Source organism: Chelonoidis abingdonii, chromosome 2 (genome assembly GCF_003597395.2).
Source record: "Chelonoidis abingdonii isolate Lonesome George chromosome 2, CheloAbing_2.0, whole genome shotgun sequence".
Taxonomy (NCBI): Eukaryota; Metazoa; Chordata; order Testudines; family Testudinidae; genus Chelonoidis; species Chelonoidis abingdonii.
The window spans coordinates 174,267,899-174,286,987 of NC_133770.1; the positions used below are offsets into that span (position 1 = coordinate 174,267,899).

General features: G+C 44.6%; 2 protein-coding genes across 2 annotated transcripts in view; both read left to right on the forward strand.

Moving 5' to 3' along the window:
- The window catches only part of ZCCHC2 (zinc finger CCHC-type containing 2), a 347,582-nt gene that overhangs the window by 167,648 nt on the left and 160,845 nt on the right, over positions 1-19,089 (forward strand). The gene's annotated exons all lie outside the window — the stretch shown is intronic.
- The window catches only part of PHLPP1 (PH domain and leucine rich repeat protein phosphatase 1), a 245,757-nt gene continuing 232,412 nt past the window's right edge, over positions 5,745-19,089 (forward strand). Inside the window, exon 1 of the mRNA XM_075062811.1 lies at positions 5,745-7,489. Coding sequence (XP_074918912.1) covers positions 5,992-7,489 — 1,498 coding nt within the window. The 5' untranslated portion in view covers positions 5,745-5,991. The remainder of the gene's footprint in view (positions 7,490-19,089) is intronic.

The window sequence follows — 19,089 nt, forward strand, 5'->3', positions numbered from 1 at the left end:
GGCTGGCTGCTCTTACGCGTAGGAACTGGAGATGGAACATGCTGCTGTTTCTGGGAGCCACATGGAGCAAACCCCAACCCCACTCCACAGCAGGAGCTCCAGGGCCAGATTAAAATGTCTGAAGGGACAGATGCGGCCGCCGGGACATAGTTTGCCCACCCCTGCTCTAGCAGATTGATCTCACAGTTTCATAGGCCTACTGTTCTCTTCCCACCAGTTTTTCTGTGGAAAGGTATACTATATCCCCTCTGTTAATGTAGTTTTTAGTAAGAATTATTTCATAATGATAAACTTAAATTATTTAGTTTTTTTTCCAAAGTGTTTCAAGTTCAGAAAATTCTTCTTCAAGATTGCCTGATTCTGCTGGGAAGTCTCTAGATTGTGAATCATCCTCTTTCCCACCATTTCTTTTTATTTTTTAATAATAATCATCAATAAATATAGAAAAGCAAAGAAAATATGAATACTTCATCCACCTGCCCTAAGCTACAAAGATTAATCTTGAGAGTATTGCAGTATAGCAGCAGTTAATCCCTATCAACATTTCCAATTCCAATAAAAAAAAAATGGTAAGAGAAGGTTGTAAATCTCTCTCAATTACTGGGAAATACCGTATATACTTGCTCATATGCTGAATATTTTTGGTAAAAAAGTAACGCATCAAAGAGGGGGAGTTGGCTTACAAACGGGGCTACACCAAAATTTGATGATTTTAAACTCTATGGAATCATTTAATTGAATATCTAATACATTGTCATTTTGTTTACCTGGAGTGTCTGGAGGCATGGAGCCCCTCAGCTCCCATTGGCTGGGAATGGCAAACCACGGCCACTGGGAGCTGAGGGGCTCCGTGTCTGTGAACGCTCCAGGTAAACAAAATGTCCAGGCCCATTAGCAGCTTACCCTAACAGGCCAGGAGCCAAAGTTTGCCAACAACTGACAAGTAGGGTTGGCTTATGAAAGGGTCATACAGTTTTTGCTCTTTTTACCTAACCAACTTGGAGGATCGGCTTATAAACAAATGGGCTAATGAACGAGAATATGTGGGAAATCCTAAAGAGAACAGTGTGGTTTTCACTGAAGATACAAACACGAGTCTGAATGTTCAAAGTTAAATTACATTTTAAAAAATTAGAAAATATGGCAAAAAAACCAATTCCCCACATCAACCCTAAGTAATCAGGCTTCATACAAGTGAAGTGTGGGCGAGGCAGGGTGAGAACAGAGACTTCCTTGTCAAAATTAAAAAAATTAAAAAAATGTGAATGCCCACATCCATGACTTTTTCTTTCCCATTGTGCCCCAACTCAGGGAATCACATAATGCTAGGGGACTTGTTTTAGTCTTTTGCACCTGAGTGAATTTTACAATGCAGTGGTAACCCAAACAACCTTAACTTTAATCCAGTCCACTCTGTAGAATAGCTCCACAGATGCTAATGGTGCTATGCCATTTCACACCAGCTGAGAATCTGAACTGAGGTTGTTTGGATGACTGTAGCTATGCATACTATCTAATATTGGATTTTCTGTATGTTATGGATTTTAGTGTAATCTTAACTCTGAACTTCCAGGTTTTCTAATATTTGTTCTATTTGAGAAAACTGTTGTTTCCCTCTTTACATAAATATTTACTAGCTTAACTCCACATCAGCAAAGTATTTTTTGGAAAATTCCTTTCCTTTAAAAATAGTCTTAAAATAATACTAAGCAACAACAGTCTTTTTGGAACTTGCTGTCTCCCTCTTGCTTGCCCCAAGCCAGGATCATTTGCCAAGCCTCCCATGTCCTTCTCTCTCTTCCTCCAGTCTCCCCAGACAAGTATCCCATATACCCCATTCCACCCCTTCTGCACTTCAAATTGGGCCATCTGTACTGGGGCTGTGGTATCTTTGCAAGGACCATATGGGGGCTCAAACTGTTTAAGGAAAACACCTTTGATAACTAAATAATTATGATAACATCCTTTTTGTTCTTCTCCCCTCCCAAAAAAGTCAGAACCCATCACCACCTGCAAAGTATATTTGGACCTAAAATCTTGGAGAAAACAGATGGTTAAGGAAATATATTCTGATTTGGATTCATAAATGTTATTTTATTTATTTATACTATTTTAGGTCTTGTGTATAGCAAGACTAAAGCTTGAATCTCCTCTCACTTAAATTGGTTTAAATCAGATCAGGAGTAACTCCAGTTAAGTCAGTGGCATTACAATACATTGTGTAAAATCAACAGAAGTGACAATAGAGAATATGGAAGGAAGTGGAGGATGAGAGTCTAAATATTTGGACTGTGATATACTCAAAGCTGCATTTATGTTGCATATTGCCCCTTTCAACTTTTTTAGGCATAAATCTGAGCCTTTAATAGCTGAGTGCAGCATTCAACTGCTCTCAATTTATATTCTGGATGTGATTCTGGTTATCTTAGAAAGAATTCCAAAGATGCTTTTGCTTTTTTGCTTGCAATTAGACCTAAGGATATATGTAAGTGGGGGAATGGTCCCGCTATTGTGGGGAACTTTCCTGGCTTCTGCACTACCCCGGTGAAGAGGGCTGGCGAAAGGATCTGAGTCCTCACTCCCACCTCCTTTACCCAGAGGCCTCTGCCCTTGAGGACTCCCCTTCCACTCTCCTGTCTGGCAGAGTCCTCGTAACCCCAACAAGGCTGGGCCCAGGATTCCTAGGGGGCTCAACCCCCAACCCTGCTGTGGTCACCTAGGACAGGGGCTAGGGTGTCCCCACTCCGGGGTATTCTCTTTGCACTGCGCACCTCCCTGACCCACTGATCACATAATACAAATTAAAGCAAATACAAGTTATTTAATTATACAATTAATTTAAAAAAAATATAAGCAAAAATGGAAAAGGTTAAGAGGAAAACACATCACACCACTCTGTGGCAGGGACCATCACAAAAATCAGGGTCTTGGGACATCAGGGCACTTCCACAGTCTGTTCCTTGTAGGTTCCCAGGCCTCCTTCTCAGGCCCTGGCTGTGCTGCGAGGACGCTGCGGGTCAGACAGTGCTCTGGTTGGGGCCACACTCTCTTCAGGCTCTAGTGCGGACCCTTTCTCCCAGTGTCCCCTAGCTCGTGCTTCAGGGTTATGTCCCCTCCAAGTCTGGCCTGCAGAGCCTCTTGCGCTGAGGCATCTCCCTCGTGCTGGGCCACTGCCCAGGTCCCCCTCGCTCTCCCAGCTGCTCACCACACCCAGCTGTGGGATTGCTCCAGCCCCAGCTCCACACGCCTCAGCACAACTGCCTGCTGCTGCTCTGTCTTCAGCACCTGGGCTGCTTCGCGCCTCTCTGGCTCCAGTTGCTACAGCCTTGCTCCAGGGCAGGTCTGCTCTGCAGACTGGTTCTGTGACTCCTCTCAGCTCTCACCTGCTCCTGGGGCTGCTGTCTAGCCCTCTGGCTCTGTGTGCGTGCAGCTCCACCTCCCGGGCAGGTCGCTCTGCCTCCCTGGGCTGTGCTCTGGCTTTTTTTGGGCTGCAGCTCTGCTCCCTAGCCACTAGTCCTTAGCTCAGCCCCACTCCATCCGACTTAGGCAATTCCAGCTCACAGGAGGAGGGACCCCCATGCCTTTGTCTCTTTGATTTAGCCTGCCCGCCCGGTCAATTCGCTGCTGGAGCATTGGCCTCTCACCATTGTTCCTGGGGACTGTCAGTCTCAGGGTCCTGATTTGCCATCGATCCCTCCCCTTTTAGTGCTGGGAGCTAGCAACCAAACACCCCCACTGAATGTTAGTAAGGGGATAACAGTCCCCTTACGTATACACAAGATTACTGGAGATTCAGAACAGAGCAATTAATTTACAAATCACTCTGTTCTAAAGGACAACAGTCTACCAGTGAAAATAAACTTGTGAGCCTCCATTAGACACACATTTTACAAAGATTAAGATATATTTACATCATAAGTTCTTTAGAGAAGACCTTGAGTGTTTTCTGTGAAGTGAGCAGCACACTTTTTCAGGATAAAGATGATGATAATGTATAAATGAACATAGTCTGCTTTGTTGTTTCTCTTTACATTATAAATATGTTTTTAAAAAATCACAAGTTTTGCAGTAGGTTTCATAGTTAGTGTTTCATTGACACTAGAGATATTATCTTATCTAATGGAAAAGATTTGTTTCTGACTCCCATAATGTTGTTGATACTTGGTTAATTGCCAAAAGCAATTAGTTTAGTGCAGTCTGTAACATTTTTAACAAATATTTGGCAAAACATTTCACTGCAACTTTACAAAATGTACTAAATGGGGTACAATTCTCAAGCAGTTCAAACCTGATCCTGGGGACATTACTTGGCTAAAACTCCCCCTTGACTTCACCGGCAGTTTTGCCTAAATAAATATTGTAGGATTGTGCCCCTACAATATTAAAACTCATGCTTTCATAGAGTTATGTGTATTTACCAGATATTTACAATTTTCATACATTATTTTATTTTGAGGCATATCTTTTTTGGACAATTTTGCAGCATCATTGTTGCTACTAAGCAATTGTTTAAATCAAAATATTTTAATTCAGTTTTCAGTGCTTGAAAAGGGTGCTAGACCAACAACCACTTCTCTGTGGACCAAACACATGCAACAGCTGTACAAGTTTTTTCACAGTTGTATGTCTGTTTCTCCATCCTGGTTCTAATCTGAAGAGATCGTCCTCTATAGATGAGACAGTAGCTCACTCTTATTAATTTGTTGGCCTCTTTACTGAAACAGCAAATAGGGTTGCCATTTCAGATTTAAAAAATTATGTGGCGATGGTAAATAGACTTGTAAGATTGTTTTACATAGGCCCTCAAGAAGCTATCAGCTGGTAATTACATTCAAACAGGGTTGCCTTAACTCAGTTTTAAACTAGCAAAAGGAGCTGCGTACAGGTTCCCTGGAACAGCTGGATTTATTTTTGAGAAACCTTGATATAAAATGTAATAATTGGGTATAGCTCCTAGTATGGATTTCAAAACTAATTAAGCAATGTGAAGAGTGATAGTGAATGGCAGTGCCTCAAAGTTAATGGTGATGTCCCCTGGGAGTTCTAGCTAGTCTATTCTTTATTCAGTTTCTTAAATCTAGTGGTATCTGAGAAGAAATGAATCTGTGTTCAATACATTTATGAACTGGAAGAAGTGTGAAGAGAAGTTTCCCAGCGATAGTAAATCGGTTTTAATTATTAAAAAGGAAGGAAGACCATGCCCATGATCCTAATCAGGGCCTCTGGATGTTTCTGTAATCAACTATTGTGGGAAACTTCAGGCTGGAATTAAGCACACTGGAGAGTTGAGCAACGCTGCGGGGGGGGGGGGGGGGGGAATGGGCCTGACGCTGGGTAGCTGCCACCTGCGGGAGGTACCCGTCCGGGCTGCGGGAAAGCCACCACGGTTTGTGCAGCCGCAGATGAGGCATTTCTGACAGGGCCCCTGCCCTGGGGCGGTCACAAGAGCAGGTGCAGGCAGGCGGGCGCGCGGTGGGGACAGTCCGGGAGGAAAGAAAAAGAAGGAAGCGGGGGCCGCTGGGACTTGTAGTTCGTGTGTCGGTGCGTGCCCTATGGGAGCCGGCCGGGGACTCTATTTCCCAGCATGCCTGGCTCGCCCTCTGCCGTCACCTTGAATTTATCATCGGAGCTCCGCCCCACCGCGCCAGGGATGGCGTCAACCTGGGACGAGTATTCATGAGCCCGCCGCCTTCGCTCCTCCCTGACTGCTGTTGTAAATAGAAGGTTGGGGTTGCTTAATATTCATGAGGCTCTGGGGAGGGGAGGCGGGAAGGCGGCTCCTCTCTCTCTCCCTAATGGCGCTCGCGACAGCTGTGGAGCGCGGCTGAGCCGAACGCGCGGAGACACTGACCGACGGAATGTTCCCAATTGCTACATAATCCGCCTCTGGAGCGCGGCGCCTCTCTCCGTTCTGTTTCCCCGCCCCGCTTCTCCTCCGGGCTCCGAGCGGCGCTGCCCCGGGGTGGAGGCGGCATCCCCAGCCCCCGGGCAATGGAGCCCGCGCAGCGGCGAGCGAGAGAAGCTCTGGCGGCGGCGCGGAGCAGTGGCGGCTCGGAGCAGCAGGGCAGCTCCCCAGCCGAGAGGACCCGGGATACGCCGAGCACCGAGAGTAGCGTGGAGCAGCCGGGCGGCGCAGAGGCCGGGCAGCGAGAAGGCAAAGCAGCTGGGGGGCCGCGGAGGAGGCGAGGGGCTGCTGGAGGCTTCACTCCCCACGCTGCGCTGGTGGCCAACGGGACTCAGGCTGCTCCCGGCCGGGGCAGCAGCGCCAACTCCCTGCTGCTGAGGAGGGGGAGGCTGAAGAGGAATCTTTCTGCTGCTGCCGCCGCCGCCGCCGCCTCCTCCTCTTCCCCGGCTGCCCCTTCCTCGCTTGGCACCCGCAGCTTGGACAGGAAAGCGCTGCTGCTGAAGCCGCCCCGGCAGCTGCAGCCACTGCAGCCGCCGGAGCGGGACTGGGTGCGGCGGGACCTGCAGCGGGGCTGCGTCCATGTCTACGAGCGCCACATGTCCTATCTTCGCCCGGTGCTCTGCACGCTGGAGACCACGGCGGCCGAGGTGGCGGCCCGGCTGCTACAGCTGGGCCACAGGGGGGGCGCCGGTGTGGTCCGGGTGCTGGGTAGGGCGAGCTCGCAGCCCCAGCAGGAGGCGGCAGCATTCCCGGGGGAGACGCTCTCCGGTGCCGTGGCTGTAGCAGACCTGGGCAGCCTGACACCGCCCGACCCCCCGCCTGCAAGGCAGCAGCGGCCGGAGCACGATGAGAGGCCGAGAAGCCGCCGGGGGACACGGCACGAGTTGGCCCGGCAACCGCCGGGGGACAACTGGGAGGCGGCCCGACCCGGCCGCCTGGCACTGAGTGACAGCGCTGGGGAGAGTAGCTGGGCAGATCCCCGGCCGAGTCCCTCGTCCTCCGACTTCAGTCCCAGGGCGCCGCCGCCCGCCGAGCTCTACCTGGCTGGGCCGCCGCTATCCTGCCCCTCCCTCCTGGGCGAGCTGGGGCTGGTGGGCTCCGACACCGAGAGCTTCAGCCTCAGCCCCAGCGCGGAGAGCGTCTCCGATCGCCTGGACCCCTACAGCAGCGGCGGCGGCTCGTCGTCCTCCGAGGAGTTGGAGGTGGATTCCGCTGCGCCAGCCGGAGAGGGGGCAGGTGTGGGCCCGGGCAGGAGCCATCACCAGCCGGGCGATTTCCCCTCGATGCTCCCCCTTCCGCGAACAGGGCGTGCGGGAGAAGAGCGCCCCGGGGTAGGGATGGCTGCGGCAGCCCCTGCCGGCTCCAAGGTGCCTCATTTAAAAGGAGAGGCGAGCGCCTCGTCTCCCCTGCCCCCGGCCTTGTATGTGCAGTTCCACGGGGAGATCAGCCGCCGGCTGGAGGCACACGAGAAACCCCTGCAGATCCAGAACGACTACCTGTCCCAGCTGGGTTTCCGGGACCTGTGGAGGGTACAGGAGGAGGGCATGGACTCCGAGACCGGCTGCCTCATCCGCTTCTATGCAGGTGAGCAAAGGGGTGTGCCTGTAACAGGGCTGGCTGGGTCGGGGACAGCTCTGCCTACCAGAAAGACCAACACTAACCTGTGGGGGAACTAGATATCCCACTTGAGTTCCAGGGGACTGACTTTAAAAACTGCACCTGTGGACTGTTTGCTATAGTGGCACCAGAGACATGCTGGGTTAGCCTGTATTTATTACAGTGTATTTTTAATGATATAGCCCCGAAAGTGCCAGGTGCTTTACAAAAATATGGTGTCACTCTGCCGTGAAAAGCTAACAATGATTATCTTCCGTCCTCTTTATTTGCCGTACCAAATTCCACACCCCAGGAACCCCATCGAGAAACCTGATTAATGTTCCATTATCATTTATGTGGCTAGACTGTCATGAAGACCTATCGGTCAACTTTAGCAAAAGCCTCTGTTATCCAAAACTCACATTATCTGAGCTTATTTGGTGTCTCTGATGCTGTTTGGGTCATGAGGGTTGTACTGTAGTGTTGAAGCAGCAGAGTTTTTTCCTCCTACTACATGAAATTTAGCATCTACATTTAAGGTTAAATCAGAAGTTCTAATATATTGTTACTTCTGTCTTCCACAACTCTTTGTTGGGCTGAAAAGGCAAAAAAAAAAAAAAAAGTATCTTAAATATTAACTTGCATCATACAAATAACTTAGCAGTATATTATACATGGCTTTCAACTGTTTCTTCTTAAAACATGAAGCTGAGGGCAGGGCTGCATAGAGATGTGTAGTAAAGATGAATCTTCAAAATTTAACCACTTTAGGCTTGTACGGGTAGCACCAGTAGTTCCTGTGAGTTCATAGAAGTGCATATTGCTGAAAACTAAATTCTGTATTTACATTAAAAAAAATTTGTTAAAAGTAACTGCAGATGTTTGAGCAGTTTATATAGAACAGTCTCATCTGTATTGAAAGAATAAGACAATAACCACAGAAGTGTGTATAGGCAAAGTAACCTTTAAGAATATATGTATCAAAATCTTGGTCACAGACTAAATTTTTAATGCAACTTTGCTGTGTGGCTTACCAAGCAGAACTTGGCAAGTAAGTTGCTTTTAATTTTTGCACTGTAAATATGCACGATTTTGTATTTGTGATATCTGCTTTAAAACATGCGGTGCCAATTGTGTTACTGACGTAATGTAAAATATCAACAAAATAGTTTGCGTTTATTTCCTTGCCCATCACTTTAAAAATGAGGGGAGAGAGAAGAACAATTGAACATTCAAATACAGGACCTGCCATGCAATAAGTGAGTTTATTTCAATGTGCGTATCTTGTATCTTACAAGTTGGTACTCTTAGCCATTTGATAGAAAATGACAACACAACATGTTGCCACTATTGGACCTGATCATGAAACTTGTTTTCTATTGTGTACTATTTAAAGCTACAGTACTGAGGCAGCAGTTCTTGTATGCTCCACTAAATGCAAAATGAACAGTTTGGAAAAAAGTGTACTAACAGTAATACACTAGATCAACTCCTCTCCCTTTTCAGGTGGTCTGATGCTTAAGAACATAAGAATGGCCCTACTGGGTCAGACCAAAGGTCTATGTATCCCAGTATCTTGTCTTCCGACAGTGGCCAGTGCCAGGTGCCCCAGAGGGAATGAACAGAACAGCTAATCATCAAGTGATCCATCCGCTGATGTTCATTCCCAGCTTCTGGCAAACAGAGGTTAGGGACACCATATCTGCCCATCCTGGCTAATAGCCATTGATGTACCTATCCTCCATGAACTTATTTAGTTCTTTTTTTGAACCCTGTTATGGTCTTGGTCTTCACAGAATCCTCTGGCAAGGAGTTCCACAGGTTGACTGTGCGTTATGTGAAGAAATACTTCCTTTTATTTCTTTTAAACCTGCTGCCTATTAATTTCATTTGGTAACCCCCTAGTTCTTATGTTAAGGAAGTGTTGTTTACTACTTCTCATCTACTTTCTCTACATCAGTCATGATTTTATAGACGTCAGTCATCTTTCCCCTTAGCTGTCTCTTTTCCAAGCTGAAAAGTCCCAGTTAATATCTCCTCATATAGAAGCTATTCCATACCCCTAATAACTTTTGTTATCGTTTTCTGAACCTTTTCCAATTTCAATATATCCTTTTTTTTCTTTTGAGATGGGGTGACCATATTTGCACACAGTATTCAAGATGTGGGTGTATCATGGATTTATATAGAAAATTTACATATTTTCTGTCCTATTAGCTATCCCTTTCTTAATTATTCCTAGCATTCTGTTTGCTTTTTTGATTGCCACTGCACACTGAGTGGATGTTTTCAGAGAACTATCCACAATGACTCCAAGATCTTTCTTGAATGGTAACAGCTAATTTAGACCCAGTCATTTTATATGTATAGCTGGGATTATGCTTTCCAATGTGCATTACTTTGCATTTATCAGGATTACATTTCATCTTCCATTTTGTTGTCCAGTCACCCTGTTTTGAGAGATCCTTTTGTAGCTCTTCACAGTCTGCCTGGGTCTTAACTATCTGTCGTAATTTTGTGTCATCTGCAAATTTTGCCACCTCACTGTTTACCCCTTTTTTTCAGATCACTTATGAATATGTTGAATAGGACTGGTCCCAGAACAGATCTCTGGGGGACACCACTATTTCCCTCTCTCCATGCTGATGCTTCCTCTAGGTTTCTAGCATGCACCATAGCAGTATTTTCACTGCAGCTAGAGTATTGCTCAGTGCAGGAGCTCATTGGGAGGGGATAGGTACCTTGGAATCAGAAATTTAAAACTGTTTCAGGTGGTTGTAGACTTAATGTCTTAACTATGCAATAAGGTGTAATTAAGCAGGTCTCTTAAGGAATGTCTCTTTTTTCTAAACTCATTAATTCCACTCCCACAGTTAAGTGATAATACACAAATTTGGTCCCAAATGTGGCAGCAACTGTTTGCGCACTTCTGTATGCTTCACAAACTGCACATTATTTAAATAAAATAAAAGTTAAAAACCATGAGCCTTTTACAGTCTTGGTCACACCCCACTTACATATTTTAACGTTAATGCGTGACTATTCTAATTTGAAAAGATCCATAGAATGCCAAAATTATTTAGGCACGGGATAATCTTTGTGTTTTTATCCACCTGATAGAAAACTTAACAGCTTGTAAAAGCTGAATTTCCTGTCTTTAAAACACAACTTTGTAGGATAAGTACATAGTATGGAGTGTGTAGTGGATTAAAGCAAACTTAAATTTGAGTTACACAATCTCAAATATTGATTAGCATGCCATTTTTTAGCACTTTCAAACAAAAAACTTTCACTCAGTTTAGATTCATATTTCTCAGGATGACCTGTCCTAATAACCAAATTAGGAAACCCCTATAATGAGGTGTCTGTTATAGAATGACTACATTAATTGATAGCCTATGCTATCCAAAACTAGTGATTTAAAATAATGGACAACATGTAATCATAACAATTTCATGTAGCAGTCTTAGAAGTCAATTAGGTAGCCATCTCCCATTTCTCAGGCAAACAGGTGTAACAGTAACCAGTAGTGGTGAACAGAAAATAAATGCACAGAGAAACAAGATGGATGAGGTAATATCTTTTGTTGGACCACCTTCTGTTGGTGAGAGGGACAAGCCTTCAAGCTTACACATAGCTCTTCAGATCCACTAAGAGAGAGTGATTAACTCACATTGCGTCTCTAATATCCCAAGACCAACACAGCTACAACAATACATACAGTAAATACACAGGACAGAATTAACACAAAATGCCATAAGAAAGTGTTGAATTATTCCCTATGACCATCTGGTCCCTTATATTCTAGTGGAGGGCTTCACCTAAGAGGGGTGGAAGGAGCAGATGCACCTCACATGGGATATTTCTGGTTGTGATAAACAGTGTGATTACAAATGGTGACTCATAAAGACCCTGGTGGAGGGTCCTGAGGGCTGCTCTAAAACTGTGCACCCCTTGCCCCCTCTGTCCATCATTCTCTTGGGTGGTGCACCACTGGATGGAGGTGTTGGTTGCTATCTATCTTTACAATTTCCTGCAGATGCAGTAGGAATTGGTGTACTCTTTTCCTGATCACTTTTATCTTTGCTTCCCTGATATACTAAATTTGTGTGTTACCAGAAACATGCCTATGCAAGGTAAACATGAGTAATAAACTGCATGGTTACTAAACTGAAATTTACAAGGGTAATGTCCAGTAAGGTATTGATATTAGCGTCCAGATCTTAGAGTGATCCCTCTAACTTTAGAACATGACAAAACCTATTATCTTAACATTGCCCCCTTCCCCCTCGCAAAACAAAACTTTGGAAAAATTGAAGAAGAATGTAAGTTTTCTCCCTTTCATAAAAATGTTTAACACTTTAAGTGGAGGAAGATGTTGCAACACTTAATGTACTTAAAATATAGGATGCTAGTAGAGTACTACATTTCTCTGTGTGGAATTGCAACTTTTATTAAAAAAAAATAAAATAAACAAAAAAACCAAGCAAACAAAATGCTGAAACATGTCGCTTGACATTTTTATGGCAAAGTTCTGTATTCTACATGTAATTAGTAGGAAGCATGTTTACCTTAGCTCACTTTAAGATGCGGCTTGCACATTTCCAGTATTTCTCCATCCGCCGTGCTCCTCTTATTTTTAAGATCATGGAGGTGTTTAACTCTTGTCTTAAGCTCTGTAACATTTAAAGTTACAATATAACTCTGTTGAAGTGAAACACATCTCTTGGGCCTTAAGGGGCTGATCCTACTCCCATTGTTTTCACTCTGAGCAGAATCAGGCCTTAAGTGACTAGTCATGCACAGTAACGTTGTGCTTGGTGGGAATCTACTTTTAAGACTTTCCTCAAAGTCCAAGTATTTAACCACATCCTTTTAAATTAAGATTTAATATCTTTCTGCTGAGGTATTATTTTACTGGATTATGGAATTTAGTAATAATCCATAGTGCAATTATACTTGTGATATTGTAGCTGTGAGACCGATTAGATCAGAGTTACTAAATTATTCCTTAAACTGTAAGAGTCGCTTTGATCCAACATGCTTTTTGAACACCAAGTATAGTGTCGCTTAATGCTCTGTTTGCCAAAAAAAAATCTTGTGAAACATTCTCCCAGTGGACTGGACTTGTTAAATTTTCAATGCAGGCAAAATTGTGCTGCTAGTACAAATAATTTTAAAATGAACAGATCATTTTGGACTAATTAATTTGAGTTTTCAGATTAAAAGGGTTTCCTAAATTTATTCATGCTGCATTCTGAATCTGCGCACCGTAAACAATGTGTTCTCTGTAATGATTTCTGAAAACTTGTCTTTTGCTACTGGGATTTTGGGGTGGCTTTTTGGCACTTGCAGAAAGGTGGCATTACTTTTGCCCTGAAATTCAGTGTGAGTCATGAGGCTTCCATACTGCTGGTGTCATCAAATACCACTTTTCAGGAAAATTGCCTATAGGCAGAATATTACAACTGGCATTTCTCAATAAAGAACTTTCATTTCAAACATGGTTGTCAGATCTTATTTGAGAAATGCTCCTTGCCCATATGACCTTTCAGAAAGCAGTGTTGAGAAAAATATGTTCAGCTTTATATCAGACTTTAGTTTGATGTAAAATATGTCAGTCTTCCATTCTTGTCTCAATTTTGGGACAATTAAGACATCAGTCAACTGGAATGATCCAACTGGATTAAAAATAGTCAGTTATTGAAGCTGGAAATGTTAATGTTACTATGTGCAAGAACAGGTTTTAGATACTTAATGTTATGTGACACATAGGTTTTCTAGAGGGTGGCACATGTGGAATTGGCTAGACTTATGTATATTTTAGGAATAGTGTGGAAGTCATGATTCTGAAGTTGTGCCACTTTGTGGTAAAGAGAATGAATAATTTAATACAACTGTAGCAAAATACCCCTCTACCTCAATATAACACTGTCCTCGGGAGCCAAAAAATCTTACTGTGTTATAGATGAAACTGCGTTATATTGAACTTGCTTTGATGAACTGGAGTGCACGGCCACACCCCACAACCCCCCTGGAGCACTGCTTTACTGTGTTATATCAGGTCGTATTATATCGAGGTAGAGGTGTATTTGTACCTTTTTTCTTCAGGGACTACTAGTGGTCTTAAATTGAGTTCACCAAACACAGTGCATAAGTGTAAAACTAGAAATGTACTATTAAGGTCTCGCTTTCTTGTTGGTTTTGCATCACTGTTTTTGTTTTTAACTCCATTATTTTATTTAATGTAATACACCCCACTTTCCCCAAAGACGTCATTGAGAAGGTGAGCTCTTTGGTGTGTTAACTTAAACATAACTGTACAACCAAGCACTTTAAAGAAAACAGTTTTTAGCTTGAACCTCCTATTTATTTTCTTTTTATTTTTCCTTCCTGTTTGATGTAAATTGTATGTACACTGATCACTTGCGTAAGAATGGTCATAGTGCATCAGACCAATGATCCAGATGCAACTGACAGTTGGAGGTTTGGGGACATCTAGAATATGGGGTTATGTTCCTGACTAACCTGACCATCGATGGACCTTTGCTCCATGAACTTATCTTATCTTATTCTTTTATGAGCCCAGTTATGCTTTTGGTCTTCACAGCATGCCCTTGCAACGAGTTCCACAGGTTGACTGTGCATTGTGTGAAGAAGTACTTCCTTTTGTTTGCCTTAAACCTGCTCCCTATTAATTTTATTCAGTGATCCCCAGTTCTTGTGTTCTGTGAAAGAGTAAATAACACTTGCTTTCTCCACACCATTCATGATTTATAAACCTCTGTGATATCCTTCCCTTAATTGCTTCTTTTCTAAGCTGAGCAGTCCTAGTCTTTTTCATCTGTCCTCATACCAAAGTTGTTCCGTACCTATAATCACTTTTTTGTTGCTCTTCTCTGTACTTTTTCCAATTTTAATGTATCTCTTTATTGAGGTGCAGTGACCAGAACTGCATGCAGTATTCAGGGTGTGGGCATACCAGGGATTTATATAGAGGCATTATGATATTTTCTTTTTTTATCTATTCCTTTCTTAATGGTTCCTAACTCTTAGGTGTGTTTTTTGGGAATGGGAGGGAGATAGGGGATGGATGGGACTGCCACAGCATATTGGGTGATATTTTCAGAGAACTTTCCACTGTGACTCCAAGATCTTCCTTGGGAGGTGAAAGCTAATTTAGATCCTGTCATTATTGTATGTATAATTGGGATTGTTTTTGGATGTGCATTACTTTGCACTTATCAGCATGGAATTTCATCTGCCATTTTCTTGCTCAAGTCACCCAGTTTTGTGAGATCCCTTTCGCAGCCAGCTTTGGACTTAACTATCTTGAATGATTTTTATCACTTGCAAATTTTGCCACCTCACTTTTTATCCCTTTTCCAGGTCTTTTATGAATATGTTGAACAGAACAGGTTTCAGCAGAGATCTGTAGAGGGGCTGGGATCCTGCTATTTACCTCTGCCCACTATGAACACTGGACACTTATTCCTACTTTTTTCCAACTGTCTTTTAACTAGTTACTGATCCATGAGAAGACCTTTCTGCTTATCCCATGTCTACTTACTTAGCTCAAGAGCCTTTTGTGTTGGATCTTGTCAAGGGTTTTTTTGAAAGTCCAAATACACTGACTGGATCACCCTTGTCCACATGGTGGTTGATTCCCTTAGAGAACTCTAATAGATTGGCAAGGCATGATTTCCATTTACAAAAGCTCCAACATATTGTGTTGATCTGTGTCTGATAATTTTGTTGTTTACCTAGTTTCAACTAGTTTGCCTGATATTGACATTAGGCTTACTGGCCTATAATTGTCAGGATGGTCTCTGGAGCTCTTCTTAAAAAATAAAATAAAACAAGTGTTACATTAGCCACCTGCCAACCACCGTGTACAAAAGCTGATTTAAGCAATAAGTTCCATACTGCAGTTAGTAGTTTACAATTTCGCATTTGAATTCCTTCAGAATTCTTGGGTCAATACCATCCGGTCCTGGTGACTTCTTACTGTTTAATTTGAGTTTCTTCCAAAACCACCTCTATTGACACGTCAGTCTGGGACAGTTGCTCAGATGTGTCACCTAAAAAAAATGACTGGTGTGGGGATTTCCTCTACATCCTTTGCAGTGAGGACTGATTCAAAGACTTCGTTTAGCTTCTCTGCAACAGCCATATCTTCCTTGAGTGCTGCTTTAGCACCTTGATCATCAGTTACCCCACTGATTGTTTGATAGGCTTCCTACTTCTGATGTACTTGTACTTATTTTTATTTTTTTCCTCCCTTAGTTTTTATGTCCTTAGCTAGTTGCTCTCCAAATTTGTTCTTGGTTTGCCTTCTTAAATTGTGGCAAGCTGAATAAAAATATATGCCCCTTTCTGTTTCCCTCACTAGGATTTGACTTCTGATTTTTAAATGATGCCTTTTTCGTCTATTTTTTTTTACTCTTTTTAACTGTGGTGGCATTTTTTTGGTGTTCTTACTTCATTTATGTATTTGGGATATACCTTTAGTTTGAGCCTCCATTATGGTGTTTTAAAATAATCTCTATGCAGTTTGCAGGCATTTCACCCTTGTGAGTAAGGGACACATTTCTGTATCATGGAGAAAACATTGGTAAATACACTCACCTCAGTGAGGCCAGACCTTATTAATCTTGTTTGAATCTGAAACATTTAACCTTGGTATGTTTAGGTGACTAAATGTCCACTTCTGAAGTTACATTTGTTTCCTTGTTAACAAGTTAAAATGATTGAATCGCTGTTAGTTTGCAGTAGTTCAGTTGATGTGAAGACTCAGGGCTTGGCTCGCTGGAGAGTTGCAGCGCTTTAAAGCCACCACTAGTGCTGCAACTCACTCACCGTCCACACTTGCAAGGCACATACAGTGCTGTATCTCCCTGGCTACAGTGCTGGCTGTACCCCACCTTGGCCTAGGGAATAACGACTGCAGCGCTGGTGATGCAGCGCTGCTCCGCCAATGTGGCCACCAAAAAGCGCTGCTGTTGGCCTCCAGAGGTATTTGGAGATATCCCAGAATGCCTGTTCAGCCACTCTGATCATCAGTTCGAACTCTAATGCCCTGGCCTCAGGTGACCTGCCCTTTAAATGCCCCGGGAATTTTAAAAATCCCCTTCCTGTTTGCTCAGCCAAGTGTGGAGTGCAGTCAGTGAATCTTTCCAGGTGACCATGCCTCCTCGGGCCAAACGAGCCCCAGCATGGAGCAATGGCGAGTTGCTGGACTTCATCAGTGTTTTGGAGGGGAAGGAAGGTGTGCAGTCCCAGCTGTGCTCCAGCCGTAGGAATTAAGATACCTCTGGGCAGATATCAAGAGCCATGCTGGAAAGGGGCCATGACCGGGACATGGTGCAGTGCAGGGTTAAAGTGAAGGAGTTGCGGAGTGCCTGTTGCAAAGCCTGCAAGGGAAACCGCTGCTCCAGCGCTGCCCCCACGACCTGCTGTTTTTACAAAGAGCTGCATGCGATACTTCGGGGTGACCCCACCACCAATCCGAGGACTACGATGGACACTTCAGAGCAGTGGGCGGGGGGGAGGAATAGCGGGGAAGGAGGAAACTGAGAGTGAGGGTACTGGGGTGGAGGGAGACACCCTGGCGTTCCTGGTGGCATGCAGCTCTTCTCAAGCCAGGAGGAAGTTAGCCAGTCGCAGTAGCGGATACTTGGTGGAGGACAAACAGAGGAGCGGGTTCCTGGTAAGCGTCTTTTATTTTCAGGATGAAAATTTTTCGGGAGAGGAGGGAGGGTTCTGCATGCATGCATGCATGCCTAGATGTGGAGTAGTGCATTGATGTGGTCTATCATGTCGCGGTAATCGGCCTCGGTAATCTCTTCAAAAGTTTCAGCCAGAGTGTGGGCAATGCGCTTGCGCAAGTTTATTGGGAGAGCCACTGTGGTCCTTGTCCCAGTCAGGCTAACGTCCGTGCCACTGTGCCGTGAGGGGTGGGGGGACCATTGCTGCACACAGGCAAGCTGCATAGGGACCAGCGCGGAATCTGAATTGCTGTAGAAGACCCTCCCGCTCTTCCCAGGTGACCTGCAGCAGCGAGAGATCTTCCAGGATCAACTCCTGTGGAAAATGTTGGGAGAGTGTTCAGTGTAGGTTCCTCCTGCAGCTGCTTGCTTTCCCCAATGCACAGAAACCCCAAGGACAGTACAGCCCTGAAGCAATCAGTCCCCCTTACTCACCATTTCGGGGCTCTTATGGGTTATGTGCGCTCTTTGGCATGGGAAAATTATGCTATTGTGAAGACTGTAAACTCCTTCACTGTGTGGGAATAACTGTCTGATATAGACAATGCTGCCTCTGTTAAGTGTTGCCTTTTTTGCCTTTCCACAAGCAACCTTGAGTTCTTGGCTGCCCGTGTTATCAACAGCTCAAAGACTCCAAAATCTCCAGAAGAAGCCGCAAAAAAGCAGTTATGGATCACTCTGTCACAGAGGATCAAAAACTGGAGGGAAAGGGAAAGCAGGATCCACCAGAAAAACGCAGCAGCCAGGAAGAAAAGCACAAAGCAGCTGATAAGCATTCTGGCGCATGTAGCCTTGCAGGCAGAGCACTACCGCACTGGCGCCCCCCCCTGCGTCCCAAAGCTCTTTCCCTTGTGCCCCAATGTCAGCTCAAAACCCCCTTCCCCAGCATCCAGGTTCTTAGCACTACCAGCTGCCTCCAACATCTGTACGTTCACCAACCATCCCTGAGAACTACGACCCTTACCCTCTGCACTCAACCCCCATCGCCATGCAGTATAGGCATTCTGAAGTGCAGTAGTCATTGCACAGCACTCCAGACAGGACATATTCAAACTTGACTGTAAGGTTTCCCACCCCACCCCCCTGCCCTTTTAGGTTCCCAAAATGTTGTGTGTCTGTCAAGAAAGTTAATTCATTTATTGAAAAGAAAATCTTGGCTTTGAAAACAGTCTTTATTATTGCAGACAGTCAAAGATACCTTAGCCCAGGAAAGAAACAGGCATTGCAAATCAGCTTAGGAAACACAGATTCTTACTAACATTGTGCAAGGCACCAAACATTGCTGTTGGTTTGCAGCCTCAAATTCCTCCCTCAAGGCATCCCTAATCCTTGCAGCCCTGTGCTGGGCCTCTCTAGTAGCCCTGCTCTTTGGCTGTGCAAATTCAGCCTCAGAGATCCATGCCTGACTGAATCTTTCACCCTTCCCTTGAGAAATATTATGGAGGGTACAGCACATGGATATAATCGTGGGGATGCTGCTTTCCCCCAAGCCTAGCTTCCCATACAGACATCTCCAGCGCCCCTTTAAACAGCCAAAAGCACACTCCATAGTCATTCGGCACTGGCTCAGCCTGTAGTTGAACAGGTCCTTGCTCCTGTCAAGCTTTCCTGTATAGGGTTTCATTAGCCAAGGCATTAACGGGTAAGCGGGGTCTCCAAGGATCACAGTGGGCATTTTAACGTCCCCTACTGTGATCTTCCTGTCTGGGGAAAAAAGTCCCTGCCTGAACAGGCCAGTGTTCCGAAAAATGCATGCATCATGCACCTTTCCAGGCCAGCCTGTGTTAATGTCAATGAAACACCCCCGGTGATCCACAAGTG